The 20463-nt window shown below is 40.2% G+C and overlaps 1 protein-coding gene across 4 annotated transcripts in view; it reads right to left on the bottom strand.

Moving 5' to 3' along the window:
* Positions 1 to 3168: 3168 nt before the first annotated feature.
* camk1db (calcium/calmodulin-dependent protein kinase 1Db) overlaps positions 3169 to 20463 on the bottom strand; it is a 31045-nt gene continuing 13750 nt past the window's right edge. Inside the window, exons 1-11 of one of the 4 annotated variants that reach the window (XM_074632424.1) lie at positions 16975 to 17130; positions 16574 to 16705; positions 15467 to 15541; positions 11558 to 11696; positions 11052 to 11178; positions 10740 to 10815; positions 8690 to 8802; positions 7504 to 7582; positions 6675 to 6762; positions 6178 to 6340; positions 3169 to 4864 (exon numbers count right to left, since the gene is read on the bottom strand). In XM_074632424.1, coding sequence (XP_074488525.1) covers positions 4710 to 4864; positions 6178 to 6340; positions 6675 to 6762; positions 7504 to 7582; positions 8690 to 8802; positions 10740 to 10815; positions 11052 to 11178; positions 11558 to 11696; positions 15467 to 15541; positions 16574 to 16683 — 1125 coding nt within the window. In that variant the 5' untranslated portion in view covers positions 16684 to 16705; positions 16975 to 17130 and the 3' untranslated portion in view covers positions 3169 to 4709. Of the gene's footprint in view, positions 4865 to 6177; positions 6341 to 6674; positions 6763 to 7503; positions 7583 to 8689; positions 8803 to 10739; positions 10816 to 11051; positions 11179 to 11557; positions 11697 to 15466; positions 15542 to 16066; positions 16235 to 16573; positions 16706 to 16861; positions 17131 to 20463 lie in introns of those variants that run through there. The other 3 variants (XM_074632422.1, XM_074632423.1, XM_074632425.1) reach the window with 3 other exon arrangements.

Genomic DNA, 20463 nt, shown 5'->3' with positions numbered 1-20463 from the left:
TGGTAAAATGCCATTAATCCCAAAACATACTTAATTAAATTCCTTGGTTTGTCCGACCAACAGCCAAAAACCAAAGATAGTCAATTTAATATTATAGTGGACTAAGAAAACAAATAGCAAATATTTACATTTGAGGAATTGGAACCAGTGAATTGTCTTACGGTTTTGCTTAAACTAATTAAATAATAATTTACAGACAAAGAAATGTACAACATGTTGTTGTCCTAAATAGTGACGTTACTTATTTTTGGGATCAATTAGAGCCCATAAAAGGTTCCTGTTAGAACAAACTGTTATAAAACTCCAATAATGGAAATCCAAAAACACTTATTCAGGATTATGGAGGGGTAGTGCTGCATAAAAAGTTCTGTCAACACCAATCATAGATATAGAGCAGATGAAAATCCATTGTATTTATTACACAGCATTGTTGAATACTCTATTCTGATTGGTTAATCACGCCGTTCTGCGATCTGTTATTTCTTTATAGCAGACTGTTGCTATTTATAACAGACCGTTGCTTTGGGTGCAGTTCTGATGTCGGACTCTGGCGGACCGTTTTTGTGTCAAATTATTGATTTCTTAAGTAAGTAGACCCGTGTAATAAGCGGGATAATGTACAGCTAGCAGGTCATTGTTGTGAAAGAAACCCCTTCAGGACGATGAGAGACAGCATCGCCCTGTCGAGGTTTCTTTCACAACAATGACCGGCTCGCTGTACATTATCCCTTACTTAACAGCTGAAACCCCACATAGAGGTAATGCATCATGTATGTAGCTGATAAAACAATATTAAGTATGTTTTTTAGCTGTTAAAGGTGCAGTGTGTAGGATTTGGCGGCATCTATTGGTGTGGTTGCAGATTGCAACCAACTGATTCCCGTAAGCGGTGCTAACGCTGGCTCTCTCTAGAGCCAGTGTTTGGTTTGTCCGCTCTGGGCTACTGTAGAAACATAGCGGAGCAACATGGCGGACTCCATGAAGAGGACCCGCTCCCTACGTAGATATGAGGGACTCATTCTAAGCTAACGAAAACACAACAATTCTTAGTTTCATGTGAATATACACTAAGGAAAACATAGTTATAAATATTATATTAAATTTCTGCAAATAGATCCACCGAAATGTTACACACTGTTCCTTTAAGGAGGGCCTGGGTTAAATAGATGTGCAATGATATTATGCTACATTACCAGAGGAGGAAGAAGTGTGAATATACTGTATTTACCATACAGACGTAGGCAAAGTTGTTGGTAACGTTCCGTTAAAGAGAGAAAAACCCACAATGGTCACTGAAATAACTTGAAACTGACAAAAGTAATAATAAATAAAAATTTACTGAAAATGAACTAATGAAAATCAGATATTGTTTTTGAATTGTGGTTCAACAAAATCATTTTAAAAAACAAACTAATGAAACTGGCCAGGACAAAAATGATGGTACCCCTAGAAAAGATGTAAAATAATGTGACCATAGGGACATGTTAAACTAAGGTGTGTCCTGTAATTAGCATCACAGGTATCTTCAAACTTGTAATCAGTCAGTCTGCCTATTTAAAGGGTGAAAAGTAGTCACTGTGCTGTTTGGTATCATGGTGTGTACCACACTGAACATGGACCACAGAAAGCTAAGGAGAGAGTTGTCTCAGGAGATCAGAAAGAACATTATAGACCTTCATGTTAAAGGTAAAGGCTATAAGACCATCTCCAAGCAGCTTGATGTTCCTGTGACTACAGCTGCACATATTATTCAGAAGTTTAAGGTCCATGGGACTGTAGCCAACCTCCCTGGACGTGGCCGCAAGGGGAAAATTGATGACATATTGAAGAGACGGATAATACGAATGGTAACCAAAGAGCCCAGAACAACTTCCAAAGAGATTAGAGGTGAACTCCAAGGTCAAGGTACATCAGTGTCAGATCGCACCATCCGTCACTGTTTGAGCCAAAGTGGACTTAATGGAAGATAACCGAGGAGGACACCAAATCATAAAAAAGCGAGACTGGAATTTTCCAAAATGCATATTGACAAGCCACAAAGCTTCTGGGAGAATGTCCTTTGGACAGATGAGACAAAACTGGAGCTTTTTGGCAAGTCACATCAGCTCTATGTTCACAGACGAAGAGATGAAGCATCCAAAGAAAAGAACACTGTACCTAATGTGAAACATGGAGGAGGCTCGGTTATGTTATGGGGCTGCTTTGTTGCATCTGGCACAGGGTGTCTTGAATCTGTGCAGGGTGCAATGAAATCTCAAGACTATCAAGGCATTCTGGAGCGAAATGTGCTGCCCAGTGTCAGAAAGCTTGGTCTCAGTTGCAGGTCATGGGTCCTCAAACAGGATAATGACCCAAAACACAGCTAAAAACACCCAAGAATGACTAAGAACTAAACATTGGACTATTCTGAAGTGGCCTTCTATGAGCCCTGATCTAAATCCTATTGAACATCTGTGGAAGGAGCTGAAACATGCAGTCTGGAGAAGGCACCCTTCAAACCTGAGACAGCTGGAGCAGTTTGCTCACGAGGAGTGGGCCAACATACCTGTCAACAGGTGCAGAAGTCTCATTGAGAGTTACAGAAATCACTTGATTGCAGTGATTGCCTCAAAAGGTTGTGCAACAAAATATTAAGTTAATGTTACCATCATTTTTGTCTAGGCCAGTTTCATTAGTTTGTTTTTTTAAATGATTCTGCTGAACCATAATTCAAAAACAATATCTGATTTTCATTAGTTAATTTTCAGTGAATTTTTATTTATTATTACTTTTGTCAGTTTCAAGTTATTTCAGTGACCATTGTGGGTTTTTCTTTCTTTAACGGAACGTTACCAACAACTTTGCCTACGTCTGTATATTGTATTTGCTCATATTTACTCACGTGTGATGAAATTAGTTGAACCTTTTAACATAATCATATACAAATCTGTATTTTTGCTGTAAGAAATGTGTACAAACTGTCACTAACCTGATATTTACTTCCTCTCAAAGAAGCAACAACTCATGCAAACAAGCTTCTTTTTTTAATACATGAATCTCTACAACTACAAATCACATTTCTGCAACAATTACATGCAAACGGAGGGGTTTTAAATGCTTCATATTTTCTGTTGATTTGTTTTTTGGGTGGCTTTAGGGAAGGCAAAAATAAACACTCAAGACCCAAACTAACTGTGTTGTTGAGATTTGTATTTACAGTAAATATTCACCACAACATTTTTAGATAATTCAAAATCGCCTCAATATTTGGCATGTTCTGGTGGAGTGTTATTTTTTATTTTTTTTTACCATTCATGTTGAGTGATTTGAAATTAAATAGAGGTACCACAGAGAAAATACAAAGACGGATCCCTTCTCTTCTCTGTGTGAGAGTCTCTAGAGAGCGAAGGAGAAAGAGTCTTTCTGCTAAATTCAACAGGCTGGTATGAAAGCACAGTGATTAAACACAGAGTGAGCGAGCTGTTCTCAGACCAGCCACGTCATGAGCGGAAGCAGGTAGCACGATATTACCACCACTGAACTGTACACTACTGATTATAGACGACTCTGCAATGATACGTTTGCATTCATTTGTCATTTTACATTTTTACTGCAGACAAGAATGCACACTTCACTGATAAACACTTTCTTTAAATCCAAATAAGATTTTTAAAGGGAAAAACAATCCATTCAGTACAAGTTACATTACACTCATACTGTCATCAATAATGATGGATTTAAAGAAAGAAAACATCCGTCAAACTCTCCCAATGGCACATTAGAGTAATATGCAGTATTTGGAGGTCATATTTTTCAACTATTTCATCCTCATCACCAGGGGTGAGAGGGGTTTGGTTGGCTTCATCCCTGAGAACTGGTCACACAGCAACAACACGTGGTTGCCCTCCTGTGGTCAAGGAGGACTTCACAGTCACGTCCAAAAAATTAATTCATCAAATAAAACAGCAATTACAAAGAAACAACTATTAGATACTGTATCTTTATCATATTCAATAGCATTTCAGTCAAGTCTAATAACACATTTACACATTTCTTACAAAAGTCGGAATATATTGTAAGAAAATAAATAATCCATACCTTAGTGCAATGCACCGGCCCTCACAGCGATCACCGTTCTGCTCCACTTTAAAGCAAAAAGATATAACACATACCATCACACCGTCGGGAGCCATTGTAGCAAACACCACAGCAAATTAACAAGAGCTGTCAAAACGACAAGAAGAAGTTCAGAGTGCAGATGATGTCACAATTATTCACCACAGCTTGAAGCTTATATTTCACTTGCATAACATGACTCCACTCAACATTTCCAGGCAGGATATTTACACAAGGCATACAGCGGAGTGTCCTCTTCTCAAAGACGCTCACAGTCAAAACTGATAGCAGCTTCAATTCCCTTTAGTGTGGCACTCCCCAGCTGCTTGTTTATCTGCCAGACAACCGTGATCCAGGCTGAACGTGGCTTCCACAATAACAACTTCTGGTGAGCATCTTCCCCTCTGTGCTTCCAGGTCTGTGTGACAGTGGGAAGTGAAGCAGCCGGGGTGCCGTGCTGAGCCAAGGCTCCTCAAATTCCTCCCGTGGTTGGCAGAAACAGATGGGAGGCTGCGGGATGGGCAAACTGGGCGACGACGTTGAGGCCTGAGGGATGGTTGTGTCCCATCTCAAAGCTCCGTGGTCTCCCAGCTCACCTCCCGCGGAACCTGGCGTCATTTAGTCCCAGTGTGGATGACCGTAACGGTGGAGGGTCGTGGTGGCCGCGATGACTCGGCCACCGCGGATGGTTCCTCTCGTACGGGAGAGGAGGCGTCAGAGTCCTGATTGTACGCTTTAACGGCAGAGGGCAAAGGTGCGATTGGAGGACCTGTGGGAGAAAATATAGTTTCAGCAAAGCGTTGCATGTCATTAACATCGAGTTTTATTTGACAAGCAGGAAAAATGCATTAAAGTTAAAGCATAAGTCTGGAAATGTTTTGATTATTGTCAACAAATCCCATGAAAAGACCAAAACTACTAATGTGTTAAGGCGCCAGTATGCTTCTTATTGGATGGTCGAATAGTTTCGGAAACGCCCTCCCCGCACTCCTGTCTGACGTTGGGTTACATTCACACCCACTTCATGCTGTCATTAGCCAGCTGTGCGGAGGCCAGAAGGAGCCATGGTTTTAACTTCCCTCTCAGCTTTTTTTAATTTGTTAAACTATTTCTGTCACTTTTTCAGTGTCTTCCAGGAGAAACTGTCCCCTTTATTTAAACGATAATGCGTCTCCCCCCTTTCTATGGCGTAGTCAGACATCACATCCTTCACACTAGTTCTGATCGAGCGTAACTCGATCTTAAAAGGAACAGGAACAGGACTCCTTTGCATGTTTTTGTACGTAGTTTTTGGACAACAACGGAGCTCTATGACACAGAGGAATAAGCTTTGGGATTCATGGGATTTATTGACAATAAAAAATATATAGAATATCTCCAGACTCATCCTTTAAGCTTTCTTTCTTTCATTCTTGACCTTGAAAATAGTATAAACATTCCTGAGTAGAAGTAGTAGAAATAACACTGAGCTATTTCTATGACAGCTGAGCAACTTGTTAACGAAAACCATGAGATGTGGTTGAAAAGCCAGATAAAAGCTAGTATGTGGACCTTGAGTGAAGATTACTTTGTCGAATGTTGTTGTCATCACAGCACATACAGTACAATATACTTCAGCACACAAACGCTAATGAACACAGTAAGACTGCAAATAATAATTAAGTCCATTGATTGATTTAATCTAAAGGTGACACACAACCAGCAGTCCAAAATCCAGTTATTTAATGCACTAAAATATGAAACAGAGAAAAGCAGGAAACCCTCACAATTGAAAAGCTGGAACCAGCAATTGCTTAGTTTTTTTGTTTGATAAATGACTTAAATTATTGATTAAGTAACTAGTAAATAGAAAAGTTTGTTAGAGATGTGGTACGGCAACAGATCTTATGTTAATTAAATGGCACCACAATCGTAGTGACCACATCAAATCAGTTTAGTCTATTTAATTGAAAATTACACCTCAAGGGATTTCTAAACCGTTTCCTATCATCTCAATGAAAGAGGGCAGCAGAGTGTACAGAGAGTGCGGCACTAAAACTTGGACATGTTTGTGTCTGCAGAGACATCTGAAGTGTCACTCACAGTCCTTCAGGGAGAGCGGGGCGCAGTCCACGGACTGGCTCTTGGCTGGAGCACGACTCTGAGGGTTGGACACCGAGTTGGCGTTGTGAATGCTGCTGTTAAAGCTGGTGCCCAGCTGCAGGCGCCTCATGTGGCGGATCACAGCCGTCGCATTAAAGGCTTGCTGTGAACAGAGGGTGTAAACAGAGAAATCACTGTATGTTTTTGCCAATTAAACAGATAGAGAATAATGTGTTTTTAGTAGGGCTGCCAAAGTTAACGCGATGATAACGAGTTAAAGCAAATTTGTTTTTTAATGCCACTCATTTCTTTAAAGCAACTTGTGATTTTTAGGTTGTAGTGGGCTCAGTTTTAGGTTAAAGGTAGATAAAATATTAATTGTATATACTAATTATATATATATATATAATTAGTATATACAATTAATCGCGATTAAATATTTTAATCGATTGACAGCCCTAGTTTTTAGTGGGATGTGATAAGTCCTGTGTACTCACCCTCCATTTGCTTTTGGCAAAGTTTTTCCGCATCTGTCGACTGACTGATTCATGAATGTTCTTGCAGAGGGCCGTGTCGCCAGCAATCCTGAAAATTAAAGTCAAGTCCGTTTAGATCATGTAAATAACATTTCACACACAGAGCATTACCCAAATGGTTAACAATTGTATCAGTAACACCTCTGGGAATCGTCCTCATGTTGTTTTCCTATTTGCTCGGCTCATTTATTTCATTCTGCCAAATCATCTTTGATTGATGGGTGCGATGTTTTTGCAGGAGCTCACACGCTGCATCACTTTCTGTCACACTAATCATAATATCTCTGTATGAAACCCTGTCAATGAAAGCCATTTCTCTCTGTTATGACACCTGTTACCAGTGTCACAAACCACATATTTGTATCAGAGGGACCACCTGCCCAGGACCCAAAAAGCCCATTAATGGCTAACAGGCCTATTCATATTGGCCACCTCAGCCGGAGACAGCAGCCCACGCCCGCTCGCTCTCGTTAGCTCCGGCTCAGGCCTGGGAAGACATCCTAATTGTTCATTAAAGTTTCCACATTCTTCAAGGATCCTTCAGGACGCCAGCCACTAATTGGCAGCCATTTATTCAGCACATTTCTCTCTGAGGCCTGGCGGTGCCGTGCAGAGGTGGGTTCGGGGCTCGGAGCCATGGCGACAGATGACAGTGGGAGGACATGCTCTCCATGACAAATGCGTAAGCCTGGCAAGCTGCGTCATACTGCTGTTTAATCGCACTGAGATGTGTGTGGTTCCCTGTGATTGTCTGGTTGAGACGCAGTGTGGCGACGGGTGGTTTTCTCACCAAGGGTGCTGAAGAGCCTGGTCACATATGAATCTCTTCTCTGGGTCCTTCTCCATTAGGCAGCTGATGAAGTCTTTGGCTGTGGAGGGAAATGAAAAGGTGAAAAACATTTCCAGCGGAGAACACGTTGTATAACCTGCAACAGCAAAGGGTCCTTAGACAGGTCCTGGAAAGAACTATGTAGTAATAATAGAGAAATAGAGACAATGTTCTGAGACGGCACACATACCAAATACCAGTTTTACCAGGAAACCCGCAAATTGCGAAATCTGGCGGACACTTGCAAAACTCTCACGAGACTTGCTGCCCGACGACCTATCATAACCTTAACTATTCGAGATCAATGCCTAACCTTAAGTTTCCCAACTCGTGGGTTACCTTCTTGACAAAACCCGGATTTCGAGAAGAATTCCCTTGAAATAACGGTAATATTTAAACCCAAGAAGATACTAATGTAATCTTGTAAACTTGTTTTGTTGAAAATTGTTAAACATCATGCGTGCCCGTAAAATACACATTTTTCATTTTAGCATGTGAGCTGACCTGCTGAATAGAAGACTCTCATGTCACGCCATAGGCTAATAATGTGAAATTATTAAATGAAAATCTACAAATAAAACATGATTAGCGTGAGTTAAAAACTTACATAATTAATTTGATTAATATCTTAGCAAAATATTATATCCATAAAATGATATGGCTTAAAAAACGACCCTCCTTTTATATTTTTAAAGATACTGATTTTAAAATGTATTTAACTACTGTTGAAAAGTTAAAAACTCAAATTACAAATTGGCAAAAACTATTAGATTATTTAGACATTTCAAATTGAATCCAACTGTTTTTGTTCTTTTATCATTATTATTATTATTATTATTATTTTCCTTTCACTGCATTTTGTTATATTATTTATTTGATTTTTATATTTTTATACTGTGAAATATATTTTCTACAATTTTATAATTAAAAAAATGGAAGATGTATACTCTGTTAATAGGTACATAGGCCTACGTATTAATATTCTTGACTCATCTAATAATCTTCTACAGTTTTCAGGCCGTTATACATCAGTTCCTTTATTGACAATGATTAGAAAGCTATGGGACCTGTATAATAATGTGTTACCTCTTATGTTCTAAAAACACAGTGTACACTCACATAAACACACACATGCGTCATAGCTCACCGGAGTCTGATATGTCATCCCAATACGGAGCGTCAAACTCGTAGTCTGCCTTGAGAATCTGCTCAAAGAGCTTCGAATCGTTCTCGTCGTAGAAAGGAGGGTACCCACACAGCCTGAGAAGATGAAGATGGATGATTACATAACAACAACAGTCTGTGTGACTGCCGGCATCCCGCTGATGTAGGAAACTTTAACCCAAATCTAAAAAGGATTTGCTGAGGCCTAATCTCACTCACTGGCAGTTTGACTTTTCCTATAGCATGCAACAGGAGACGGTTCAGAGGAATTATAGAGACTACATGAATGCTATGAGGGAAAAAATAGCACAAAAACAGTCTATTTTCATCGGATATGGGGGAAATTACATGCAAACTGCAAAACTACAACATTAATCTGTGTATATTTAAATTGTGATCTTGAATATAAAACAGTCTAAATCATTCCACAACAACCACCAGGCAGGAGCCTCATTTGAGAGGGCTTCAGACACTCTTCCACTTAATTACCTTAAAATTCTTCACACCTAACGAATGGATAACGAGAGCAGGGATTTTCTCTTTGCTAACGAGCAACACCACTTAATTCATTTGGCAGCTTCATGTAACACTTTCCACTGAAAGCTTTACAGGCTCCATAAAATAGGAAAAGTAGCTGTGGGAATCGTTCAGACTACGATCAAATGGTGTATAATATAATTAGAGAGATGTGGTTTCATTTATTTGAGGTTTGATGGTTTTCGACTGCTTTTAGGTTTTCTTTAAAAAGGTGCCGCATTGTGTTGTTTTTAGGATGTGATCTTTTGTATGATTCTTATTGATGTTTTACTATCTCAGCCACGCTATGGTGTGCCTGTAGGGATGACTTCGTCAGTCTTTTGGTCAGACTGAAACATCTTGACAGATTCACGGATGGTTCCCATGAAATGTTGTACAGACATTCATGCTCCCCAGAGACAACTGTTGCCATGAAATTAGGCACATATATTCATGTTCCCCTCAGGATGAATCCTAATTACTTTGGTGATCCCTTAACTATTCATCTAGTACCATCATCAGTTCATATTTAAATTTGTCCAATACTTTGATTTATATCCAAAAACCTGCAAAACAAATGACATTCCTCACTCTTTAGTGCTAATTAGCAAATATTAGCATGCTAACATACTAAACTAAAGCATTGTTCCAAATCTTTACTAATGCTATAGCTACAGTAGGCTACATACTAATCTTCATAGTATGTAATACTAGAATTACTGCCTCACAGTTGTATGTGTCCGCCAACCAGTCAAGCTGTCCAAAACGTCAATACTTCATCATTTTATCCTGTTAGACATTTGTGTGAAATTGTCATAATTAGCACATGAAATCTTGGTAATGGCTGTCTACAGCGCAGAGGCATAAAACTATCAGACATACTTAACCATTTGATATTTACAGGAAATGATACAATACATATGAGGTCGGTTGTCGATCAAAGTGCCGACTGAACTTCACAAATAGACATCAAAATGTTTTTCTTACTACTTTCTCACTACTACATACTTCACAGAGGTAGCACGGCTGAAGACTCTCGTTTATCTTTCAATTCTAATCTTCTTATCGGTGTTATTGTAGGTTCTGTAACTCTTTACTTTGCTCCCTTTCTTGGTCAGGACAATCTTGATAAAAAGGTTTTTAATCTCAATGAGGTTTTGCTGGTGGTTTCTGGGCTTCCTGTTTAAATAAAGGTTTAAAAAAACCAACATGAACACAATCAAGCTACCAAACACACAAAACAAGCTTCAGTTAAAGAGGACCTATTATGCCTTCATTGAAGTCCCGCCTTTTCATCCGTAATGTGGTGATGTCACCAAGTAACAAACGCCCTCAAACAAGCAGGAGCTCAAACAGAGCGTTTCAGACAGAGGGTGAAAAGAGGTATCAGGTAACAGTATGACAAAAATAAAGCTTTTTTTAAAACTAAAGCATGTAAACATACAAGAATGCACCTGAAAATAAGCATAATAGGTCCTCTTTAATAACCATATATATATTTAAAAGTGAGCACTTACAGAATATAAGCGATGACCCCAATAGACCAGCAGTCCACGGCTTTACTGTAGGGCTTCTGAGCTAAAACCTCAGGAGCTGGAACAAGGAAATTATTTTTAAAAAATGGTCAGGCAAAACTAGTGAAACAACAGTTTTCGACCATTCATCATGACACAGAGGCTGGAGAAGAATGTAAATGTGTGTTGGTTTGCCTGTAGCAGATGGCTAAGGTTGACCTGCGGCTTCTGGCAGATTAGATTAGATCATGTTTAGCCAACTAGTGTATCTAATTATCTCGGAGGAAGTTTCCAGAGCTCAGAGGGCGTCCTCACCCACGTATCCTGGAGTCCCACAGGCGGTGGCCATCACGTCACCTGTTCCCTCCATCTTTGACAAGCCAAAGTCACTGATCATGATCTTTGATTCATTGTGGGGACTGAAGTACAGCAGGTTCTCCGGCTGGAAATAAGAGGAAAAGAGTTAAAAAAGTGTGTCTGTGTGTTTCACGTACTGTCTGTGTGGATTAATTTCAGAAATCCAGGCGGTGAGATATCAGACAAAACATGAAACTAAATCCCCTGGATATGAGAGTTCGAGAGTTGGGGGAATTTTACGGCTCATCCAAGAGGCTTCATCAGTTTTACCGAGAAGGAAAATCCTTGACATTTAACCTCTGTGGGTGATCCTCATGAAGCGCTCACGCAATGTCACTCACGCTGGTTAAATAGCAGGGATTTCCCCTCTCAGCTCGTCTGAAGAATTCTCCTGGATGAAACATTTTCAACTCTTGCAGTGGATTTTCTGAGGAGCCATGTTTAAATATTAAACACCGTCGTACCTTTAGGTCTCTGTGCACTATGCCCATAGTGTGCAGGTAGTTGACTGCATCCAGAACCTGTCGAATGAGTCGACTGGCGTCCATCTCTGTGTAGAAACCTTTCTCTACGATGCGGTCAAACAGCTCGCCTCCAGACACCCTATCAGCAAAAAATGACAAGTTTATGAATGATATGGGGTTGTCCTCGACCAAAGACATTCTTTGTCGACTTTAACATACGATTTTGTCGACTAGTTGATTTCAGTTGATTTAGTTTCTCCACAAAGAATCACACAAAAGCACCACTTTAAATCTTTACCAGAGATGTGCTCATAAGTTTCTTAGAAATAACTCATTCAGCATGAAAAATGCATAAAAAACGACTAATCGACTAAAGAAGAAATGACAGATTAGTTGCCTAATCGACTAAAAGGGGGCAGCCCTAGAGTGATACTTGATTTTTTTAGTGGCATTTTCATTGTAATATTAGTAAATTACTTAAGCACAAATTATGTAAAATCACTGAATACAAATTGTTTATTTGTTGACTAGTATTTGGCATTTGAAGCTGTGAGGTGGCCTGAACAAATTACAGACACCTACTGCTCTGTTTTCATTCCCCTTTATAAAAGCAATGTATTCTTACTTTTGTAGCCATACTGTATGTTCCTGCACTCAACCTTAAATCCTGCAGATTGTGCAAACTCTAAAAACAGACTCCTTGTTGATTCAATTCCTTTAAATCTCTCCTGAAGGTTCATCTTCACACACACCTGCATTTCTGTAGTAAGTGGACTTTTTCATGAATTGTCTGTTTTCATCTAATTTGATACATGTTTATTGATAAAAACCCTTGTATTGTCCAAACTGCTTTAGTTATGTATCATTATGACATGTATTTACATACTTCTTTTTTTGACTGTGAAGCACTTTGTATCTTTGACATAAATAAAGATTATAATAATTACTGGGATGCAACAATGACATTGGTACATGTACAGTACACGGAATGGACAAAATAATGGAAATATCTTATACAGTTCATTGCAATAATTGATTGAATTAGAGCTGTCACAATATCAGATTTTCACTACACGATGATTGTGGACAAAATAATTCATAATAACGACATTATCGCAATATCTAAAGAAAAAGAGAAAAAAAAAGAATAATGCTATCAATCAAATTCATCTTTAACTTTGTTTATTGTCCGTTTTGTCTATTTTTTGTAGGGAGCTGAAGAGAGAGTCTGTAGCCATACTGTACATATAAAATGATTTAAGAGGCGCTGGATTATTTACACAATATCATATGTGTATTATTGACATGATATAAATATGTAATTTTTAAATATCAAAGTTATCGTCAACACCGGTAGATCAACACCCCTAGATTGAATTGTTAAATTTGTGGCTTAAATTAGCCAGTAATGCTAACATACTTTGTTTTTCCAGTATTCATTGTATGTCATCATGACTTTTGAGACTTGTCCCTTTGTCGCATTATGTAACTTTGAAGTGTTGGCAACCGATGTGCCAGCGATTCATCTCAGCTTCTTTAAAGCCCAATGACAAAAGGCAAAAAGACACAACAAGTGACTCATATTAAGTTGAGCGTCAATTATGAGTATGTGCCCGCTTTCAAGGACGACTGGCAATCACTGTTCTTATAAGTGAGACTTCAAGGCAACATTATTCACCTTGCAGAGGCACAATGAGGGCAGATAATCGCTGCCTAAATGCGGGTGCATTAGTCACAAACACTGAAATTATGTGGTGAGTGAGGGGAAAGGTCTCTGAAATGACGAGATGTGCCACACAGGAAAACGGCATAGGTTTTCACACGCACACCTTCACAAACACTGACTGAAATACATTTCACAAAATATTCTGCAAACTAAAATAACATGTTAACCATTTGAACTCTGTAATAGAAATGGTCCGCCAGTGCCGACATTGGTATTTAACTTCTTATTGTGATGTTTTGATCTTCAAATGCTTCGTATCCCTAAAATCGGTACAACCTAAGCTAAAAGGTTATGTAAGTCAATAAACCATAACAATTGATAAAAGTATTGAAATTGAAAAATACAAAAGTCTGACGTGTTTTTTTCATCAAATTTGACTAAATCAACACACAAAACATCTTGACCCAAAAGCTTTCTAAATGAAAAAACATGAACTACATGTTTCTTAACACTCAATACGTTATTTGAACCATGCACAGTTTTACCTCCACCAAGGCCGAAGGCCTAGGAAGGAGGTTTTGTTTTCACCTGCGTTGGTTTGTTTGTTTGTCTGTTAGCAGGATTACTCCAAAAGTCCGCGATGGATTAGAATGACATTACGTTACACGGAAACACACCTTGTTAATAACAAGCCAACCACCTCACGGTACCGCCAGCTGTGAGCTGTGCTCTGTTTTTTAGTTTTTCAGATTTGCTCATTTTTATGAACAGATCGAGTGCAAAGGCGTTTTGAGTTTTGTTACATTCCGCACGTAATGACGTCATCACGAGCGTACAACGTGATGACGCGAAGGAAGACAGAAGCCTTAGTTTTCTGCTGTAAAAAGAACGAATGCTCTAGCTGTTATGGTTTTTATTTTAGATTGATTTAAATAGGATCATGCAAGCAGCGATCTCCTGCGGCTATTACGGGGCAATACTCTGGTGCCACCGCACGTTTTACCACGTTTTGTACCGCAAAACGTACTGTAATGATGTCAACATGAGTGGACAATGTGATGACGTTGAAGATAGAAGCCTTAGCTTTCCGCTGCAAAAAGAATGAACGCTCTAGCTGTCATGGTTTTTATTTTAGATTTATTTAAACAGGATCACGTAAACAACTTTCTTCTTCATCCTTTTAAATGATTAAACCAGATCCTCAAAAATGACCATTAAGTTGAATCAACAGCTGTGTGTAACGTTTTGTTCTACGATATAAAATACGTCAGTAATTATCCCACTCGTGAATTTTGAAGCCTTTATGTGTCTTAAAAAAGGCGGTTGCTAACAAGTGGCTAAATGAGACTACTAAACGTCATCACTCCGACTCGTCCGCCATTACAGCCTTGTTTTTTATACTCGCGCTCATGCAACCGTCTCCAATAATCCCAATGGAAAAATCTCATTGGCTTTTTGTCGAGGGAATCAGGGCGATGTTAACTCCCTGGTTGGCCTACAAAAATACATCATCCCTGGAGCACTCTATGACTAAGTGGGTAAAGGCAAATAAAAGAACAGCTGGAACAGTCTTGTAAGTTCAGATAATTAATCACTTTACTGTAATGCTGCCTTTAAAACCAGGAAAAGACAACACTTATGCCATATTAGGATATCCAAAATCAAAGACGATATCTAGTCTCTTATAACAATATCAATATATTATATAGATATATATATATATATATATATCTATATAATATATACAATACAATACTCTATATTGCCTAGCACTAATTCCTTTGTAATTTCTGGCCACCTGGATAACAATATAAATCTTGTAGCAAATATTTTTGCATCCAGATGGTCTGTGAGGTTCCTGGAAATACCTTCATAACAACAAAAAGTGATTATAAATGACCTTCTGGGTTTTTCCATGATCACCGGGTATTCATTTTATTAATAACAGATGCTTAGCTCTGTGACTCCAATATGATAATAACAATAAAACCTGAGAGGAACAAACTGGGGCTAGTCCGCCACAGACAGATATGAGAGTGGTATCAATCTTCTTATCTAACCCTCGGATAAGCATATGTCGTAATATCTCGTTCATCTTTAAAAGACATTCATCTGAGGGCAAAAATACCGCAAGGACATTACAGACGCTTATTCAAGCAAAAAAAATAACACAACACATTATCAAAATGACCGGCCGAATGGGAGACAAAGAGCTGACCTACACAAAAAAACGATGTACTTACAGCTGCATTATGAGGTACAGGTGGTTTGAGCTCTCGTAGATGTCCTCCAGAGCCACGATATTCTCATGCTTTATCCTGCAGAGGGAGGACAGGAAAACACAGGCCATTAACGAGGTGCAATTAGCCTTTTCTTCTGTTAAAATGATGCCCTGCCAACTGGAAACCAAGCATTTTTTTTGCTTTATTTTGCAGCATTTGTCTGTAATTACACCGTGTGTGTGTTTGTGCACATGTGTATGTTCTCGCTTGTCGAAACTAAAGCTGGCAAAGTGTATCCTTCACACAAGGGAGAAACCTTTTGTGCGTGATAGAGAGCGAGGGGGAGGGGGGATTCTTAGAGGATGCTAATCAATGAGTCATAAAGCGGCAACCCCCGTCAGCAGGAGCACCTGAAGAGAATAATACAGGACGGGATCAAGATGCTGGGAGTCTGTGTCCAGGCAACCAAACAACAAGGTTTTACTAGAAGAAAAAAAAAGCCTCTGCAAGGAGATATGCAGATGACAGAGCGTGTTCACAAGGGCAAGTGGCTGAAAAGAAGAAGGTGGGGGTGGAAGAGGAGGAAGAGGAGGCGGGGAGAGTCTCAAAGGACTAAACAACCTTCACAACTTCCTTTCAGAACGAAGTCCAGAACGAAAATGAGGTTGAGGGCTGTTAGACTAACAGAGCCGAGGAAAGAGTGTGAAGACGAGGGAGAAAAAAAAAGGATGAGAAATCAAAAACAGTGAGAGAGTCAAAGGATAGCAACCGTAACCAGGCAACTACACCCAACAACTGTCGTGCTCACTTCAAGAGTGACTGATAACTGAGCTTCTCAGGGGAATTACCCATCAGGCCCTGGAGGAGGATGGCGTGTCACCTAGTGTCAGTGCAATCCTGTGTATGTGTGAAGACCCAAAATGGTGGATAGATGGGATTCGACAAGGAAGTCACTTAAGCCCGACAACGGCTGTTAAATAAACTGTACCAGCATCCCGAACTCTGAGTCGTTACTCAGAGACACACACACAAGCTTCCCCGAGGACGCCGCGAAGTGGTGACCCTCTCTAAAGTGGTGTTCTTCTTCTTCTGCAAACTCCCCCCGCGGCTCAGTCATGCGGTACCTACTTCCTAAGCACGGCGATTTCATTTTCGATGCTCGTCTCCTTCCCCTTCAGCGCTTTTTTCGGGATGCACTTGATTGCGACCATCTTTCCCGTGGCCTTCTCCCGAGCCATCACCACTTCAGAAAACGCACCGCTGCAAAAGAGAGAGAGAGAGAGAGAGAAACATGTTAGTTCTGCATATGCGCTCAGTCAATATTGGCGCAGAAAAAACCTATCGTCAGTGAGTAGATAGAGGGCACTCAGAGGCAGACAGGCCAGAGTACACAAACAGCATATTGTGAATATTTACTGAGAACTGGCAAAGTCCCTGACTATGGCCAACAGCCGTCTGTGTTGGCTTACGCTCGGCGCTCGTGTGCAGCCAAAAGCACGGCAAACACTTTTAAAACCTCTAAAAAACACCCATTTAGGACGGCAGATAGCGTGTCTTCCTCGGACCATCTGTCTCCATACACGACGAGAGCCTTTAAAAACAAATACGGAATTAAGGGAATATTTGCTCAAGCAATCTGTATCTGTTGCTATGATACCACAGTCAGTCCACCTTAATAAATCTCGCTGAGCAGGCAGCGTGATCGCCTCCACCCCCCTCTTCTTGTTTTCATTACACACCTTCACAGGCACCTTTTTCCTCCGTGCACCCTCAGAAGGGCTTAATGTGAAGAAAACTGTGCATAGTTGACATCTGACCGTGCATGCCTTCTAGCGCATGTTAGTGCATGTGAGTGTGCCCCACTGGCTACTGTAGTTCACTGCCGCTGCTCTGCACTGCTGATAACGCCATCCCGACCAACGGCATTGTCGTCGCAGAAGCGTAGCGCCCACCCTCCGGTTCCCCCTCAGGTTAAACAAGGGGCTTTTCGCATTCAGACCCCACGGATACAAGCGAGTACACATGCGGAGTGTCGCTCTCCGTCTGAAAAGCCCTTTACACCGTTAGTCGCGAGCCATCAGCTCAGCTGTCGCCATGTTGAGAGCCGTGTGGGGGCAATAGCACCTTTAATATTTTCAAGCTAAAGGAGTGGGCTGATGTTGGATACACAATACTTGCACAACAAAATGGTCTTTCAATGACATACAGTATGTAATGGGTTACATGTTATAATATAGGCACTAAGGCTGTCAATCAATCAAAATATATAATAGCGATTAATCGCATGATTGTCCAGAGTTAATCAGGATTAATCTCAAACTAATCTCACATTTTTTATCTGTTCAAAATGTATCTTAAAAGGGAGATTTGTCAAGTATTTAATACTCTTATCAACACACAACAATGACCAATATTGTCCATAAACCCTCACAGGTTCTGCATTTAGCATAAACAATATGCATACATATATAACATGGCAAACTGCAGCCCAACAGGCAACAACAGCTGTCAGTGTGTCAGTGTGCTGACTTGACTATGACTTGCTCCAAACTGCATGTGATTATCATAAAGTGGGCATGTCTGTAAAGAGGAGACTCGTGGGTACCCATAGAACCCATTTTCATTCACATATCTTGAGGTCAAAGGTCAAGGGACCTCTTTGAAAATGGCCATGACAGTTTTTCCTCGCTAAAATTTAGTGCAAGTTCGGAGTGTTATTTAACCTTCTTCGCAACAAGCTAGTATGACATGATTGATACCAATGGATTCTTTAGGTTTTCTAGTTTTATATGATACCAGTATCTTAAGTGGCGTTAAAACTAATTTGCGTTAACTTTGACAGTCCTAATAGGCACATACTGTTTATATAGTAATTGTTTCAATATTTTACATTCAGTTCACATAACTGATAGAAGGTCAGTTTGTCCATACTGTTTATTTCAATCCCGTCGTTCTTGTTGGAGCGTTTTGCCAGAAGCCATTTCTGTGTGAAGGCTTTCTTGCCTGCAGCCAAATGCTTTTTAAGGAAATATTTATCCTGTGCCATAAATGTATCTGTGATGTTGCCAAAGGTATAAATGTAACAAAGGAGCAATCAACTTCTAATCCACTATTATCTCTTTAGTAATCTCCTGCCAAAATGAAAAGCCCAGAAAATATGAAAACGGCAGCCATCTGCGTCCTGCATTATTGTCCCCCCTTTCTGACAAAGAGGTTTAACTGCAGAAATAATAAGTGTCTCGTCATCAGTTATACAAAAGTGAAAGTGACTTTTAGTGCTCCAGCGCCTTACAAAAAGGCAAGATGGCCCACATCTAAAGGTCCATTATGTTCTCAAAGTGTAATCAGTTCCTCCCAACGGGCTCTAAACTCAGCACCACTCGCTGCACTAAATCCCACCGAGGCCATCAAATCCACGCTAATCCCCCACTCCACCATCACACGGCGGTGGGGGGGGGGGAGGGTCAGTCTGAGCCACGACACGTAAACACAGACTGTGCATAAACACACTACCTGGTCACACAGCCCGGCCTCGGGTTGTGATGAGGTGGATCAAAAAAACAGACCTGAGAGGGCTCGGAGCTAACGCCCTTCTGACTTTGACCTCATTCTGACACATGATGTGGGACCATATGTAAATTCAAGGGCTCGTGTAAGTGAGGGAGCTGGTGCATTATTTGTTACAGCACTATCTTCCCACCACAGCTGCTGCCGTGAGGACAATGAGCATCATTTCTATTCAGTGCATGCAACCAGTTTCCCAGCTGTGTGGACTTTAGGAGGAGAAGAACTAAATTCCTCCACCAGCACGCCGAGCCTGTCATACGACTCTTGCACGTATTCTCTCAGAGCACGCTTTCTGCTGCAGGAGACACACAGAACGATGAAAACCACAGGAAACCCGTGAACTGACTGAGAGGGTGGTTAGAGCGTGTAGCACCATTTCTGTCCCCCCTCCCTGCTCGCCACATTGACAAGCAGCAGCATCACTTCCTGTGAATTACAATACGACAGAATCCAAGCCTGTGACTTCCCTCGCTCTGTCAGTGCATGAAGCATGACAAACTGTGCTGCGAGCGTTCTATCTATTAATGCCTGGTTCACAGGAAAGAAAAAGGTGCGATGTCTGTTAGAGACATATGGTGATGCAGTAACACATCCACAACAATCACACAGAACTCTAGAGCTCAAACAAGTAGTCAATCTAAAGGCAACTATTTCGATAATTGATTAATCATTTCAGTCATTTTTCAAGCAAAAATTACAGATATTTGATGTTTCCAGCTTGTCAAATGTTATACAGTATATGATAGTCAATGAAATATCTTTAGGTTTTGGACTGTTGGTTGGACAAATAATGCAAAATAGAGCTTCAACGATTAATCGATTGGTTATTATTATTATAATTTTGATAATCAATTTATCGCTTTGACTCATTTTTTTAACCCTCTGAGACCCACAATAGACCTCCGAAGAGGTCAAGGGACTCCTTTGAAAATGGCCATGCCAGTTTTTCCTCGACAAAAATTGGCGCGTTACTGAGCCTCCTTTCCGCTAGCATGACATGGTTGTCACCAATGGATTCTTAAAGTTTTTCTAGTTTCATATAATATCTGTACCTTCACTCTAGCTGACTTGGGATGCAGTTGGTGTCGAAACATTAGTCTTTAAATAAAGTTTACTGCCTTAAATCCGTGTGCTCCAGTGTGCTTTGGACCTGGTCTCTGAAGTCTCTCCTGTTACAAGATTGCCCCGTTCTGTGAGCACCGGACAGGCCTACTATTCCTTGTGAGGCGTTTGAAGCGTGTTTAACCTCCTCTCTTCATAAAATTACCTATATCATGATAGAAGATTTTGGCCATATCGCCCAGCCCTAATCAAAATAGTTGATTAATCGTTGCAGCTCTAAATTTCATAGACTAAACGATTAATCGAGAAAATGATGACCAGATTAATCGATGATGAAAATAATGGTTAGTTGCAGCGCTATATGTGACAACCAGCACATGTAATTCATC

Source organism: Sebastes fasciatus, chromosome 4 (assembly GCF_043250625.1).
Source record: "Sebastes fasciatus isolate fSebFas1 chromosome 4, fSebFas1.pri, whole genome shotgun sequence".
Classification (NCBI taxonomy): Eukaryota; Metazoa; Chordata; class Actinopteri; order Perciformes; family Sebastidae; genus Sebastes; species Sebastes fasciatus.
The sequence above is the reverse complement of the archived record's forward strand: the minus strand, read 5'-3'. Positions and strand labels throughout refer to the sequence as shown.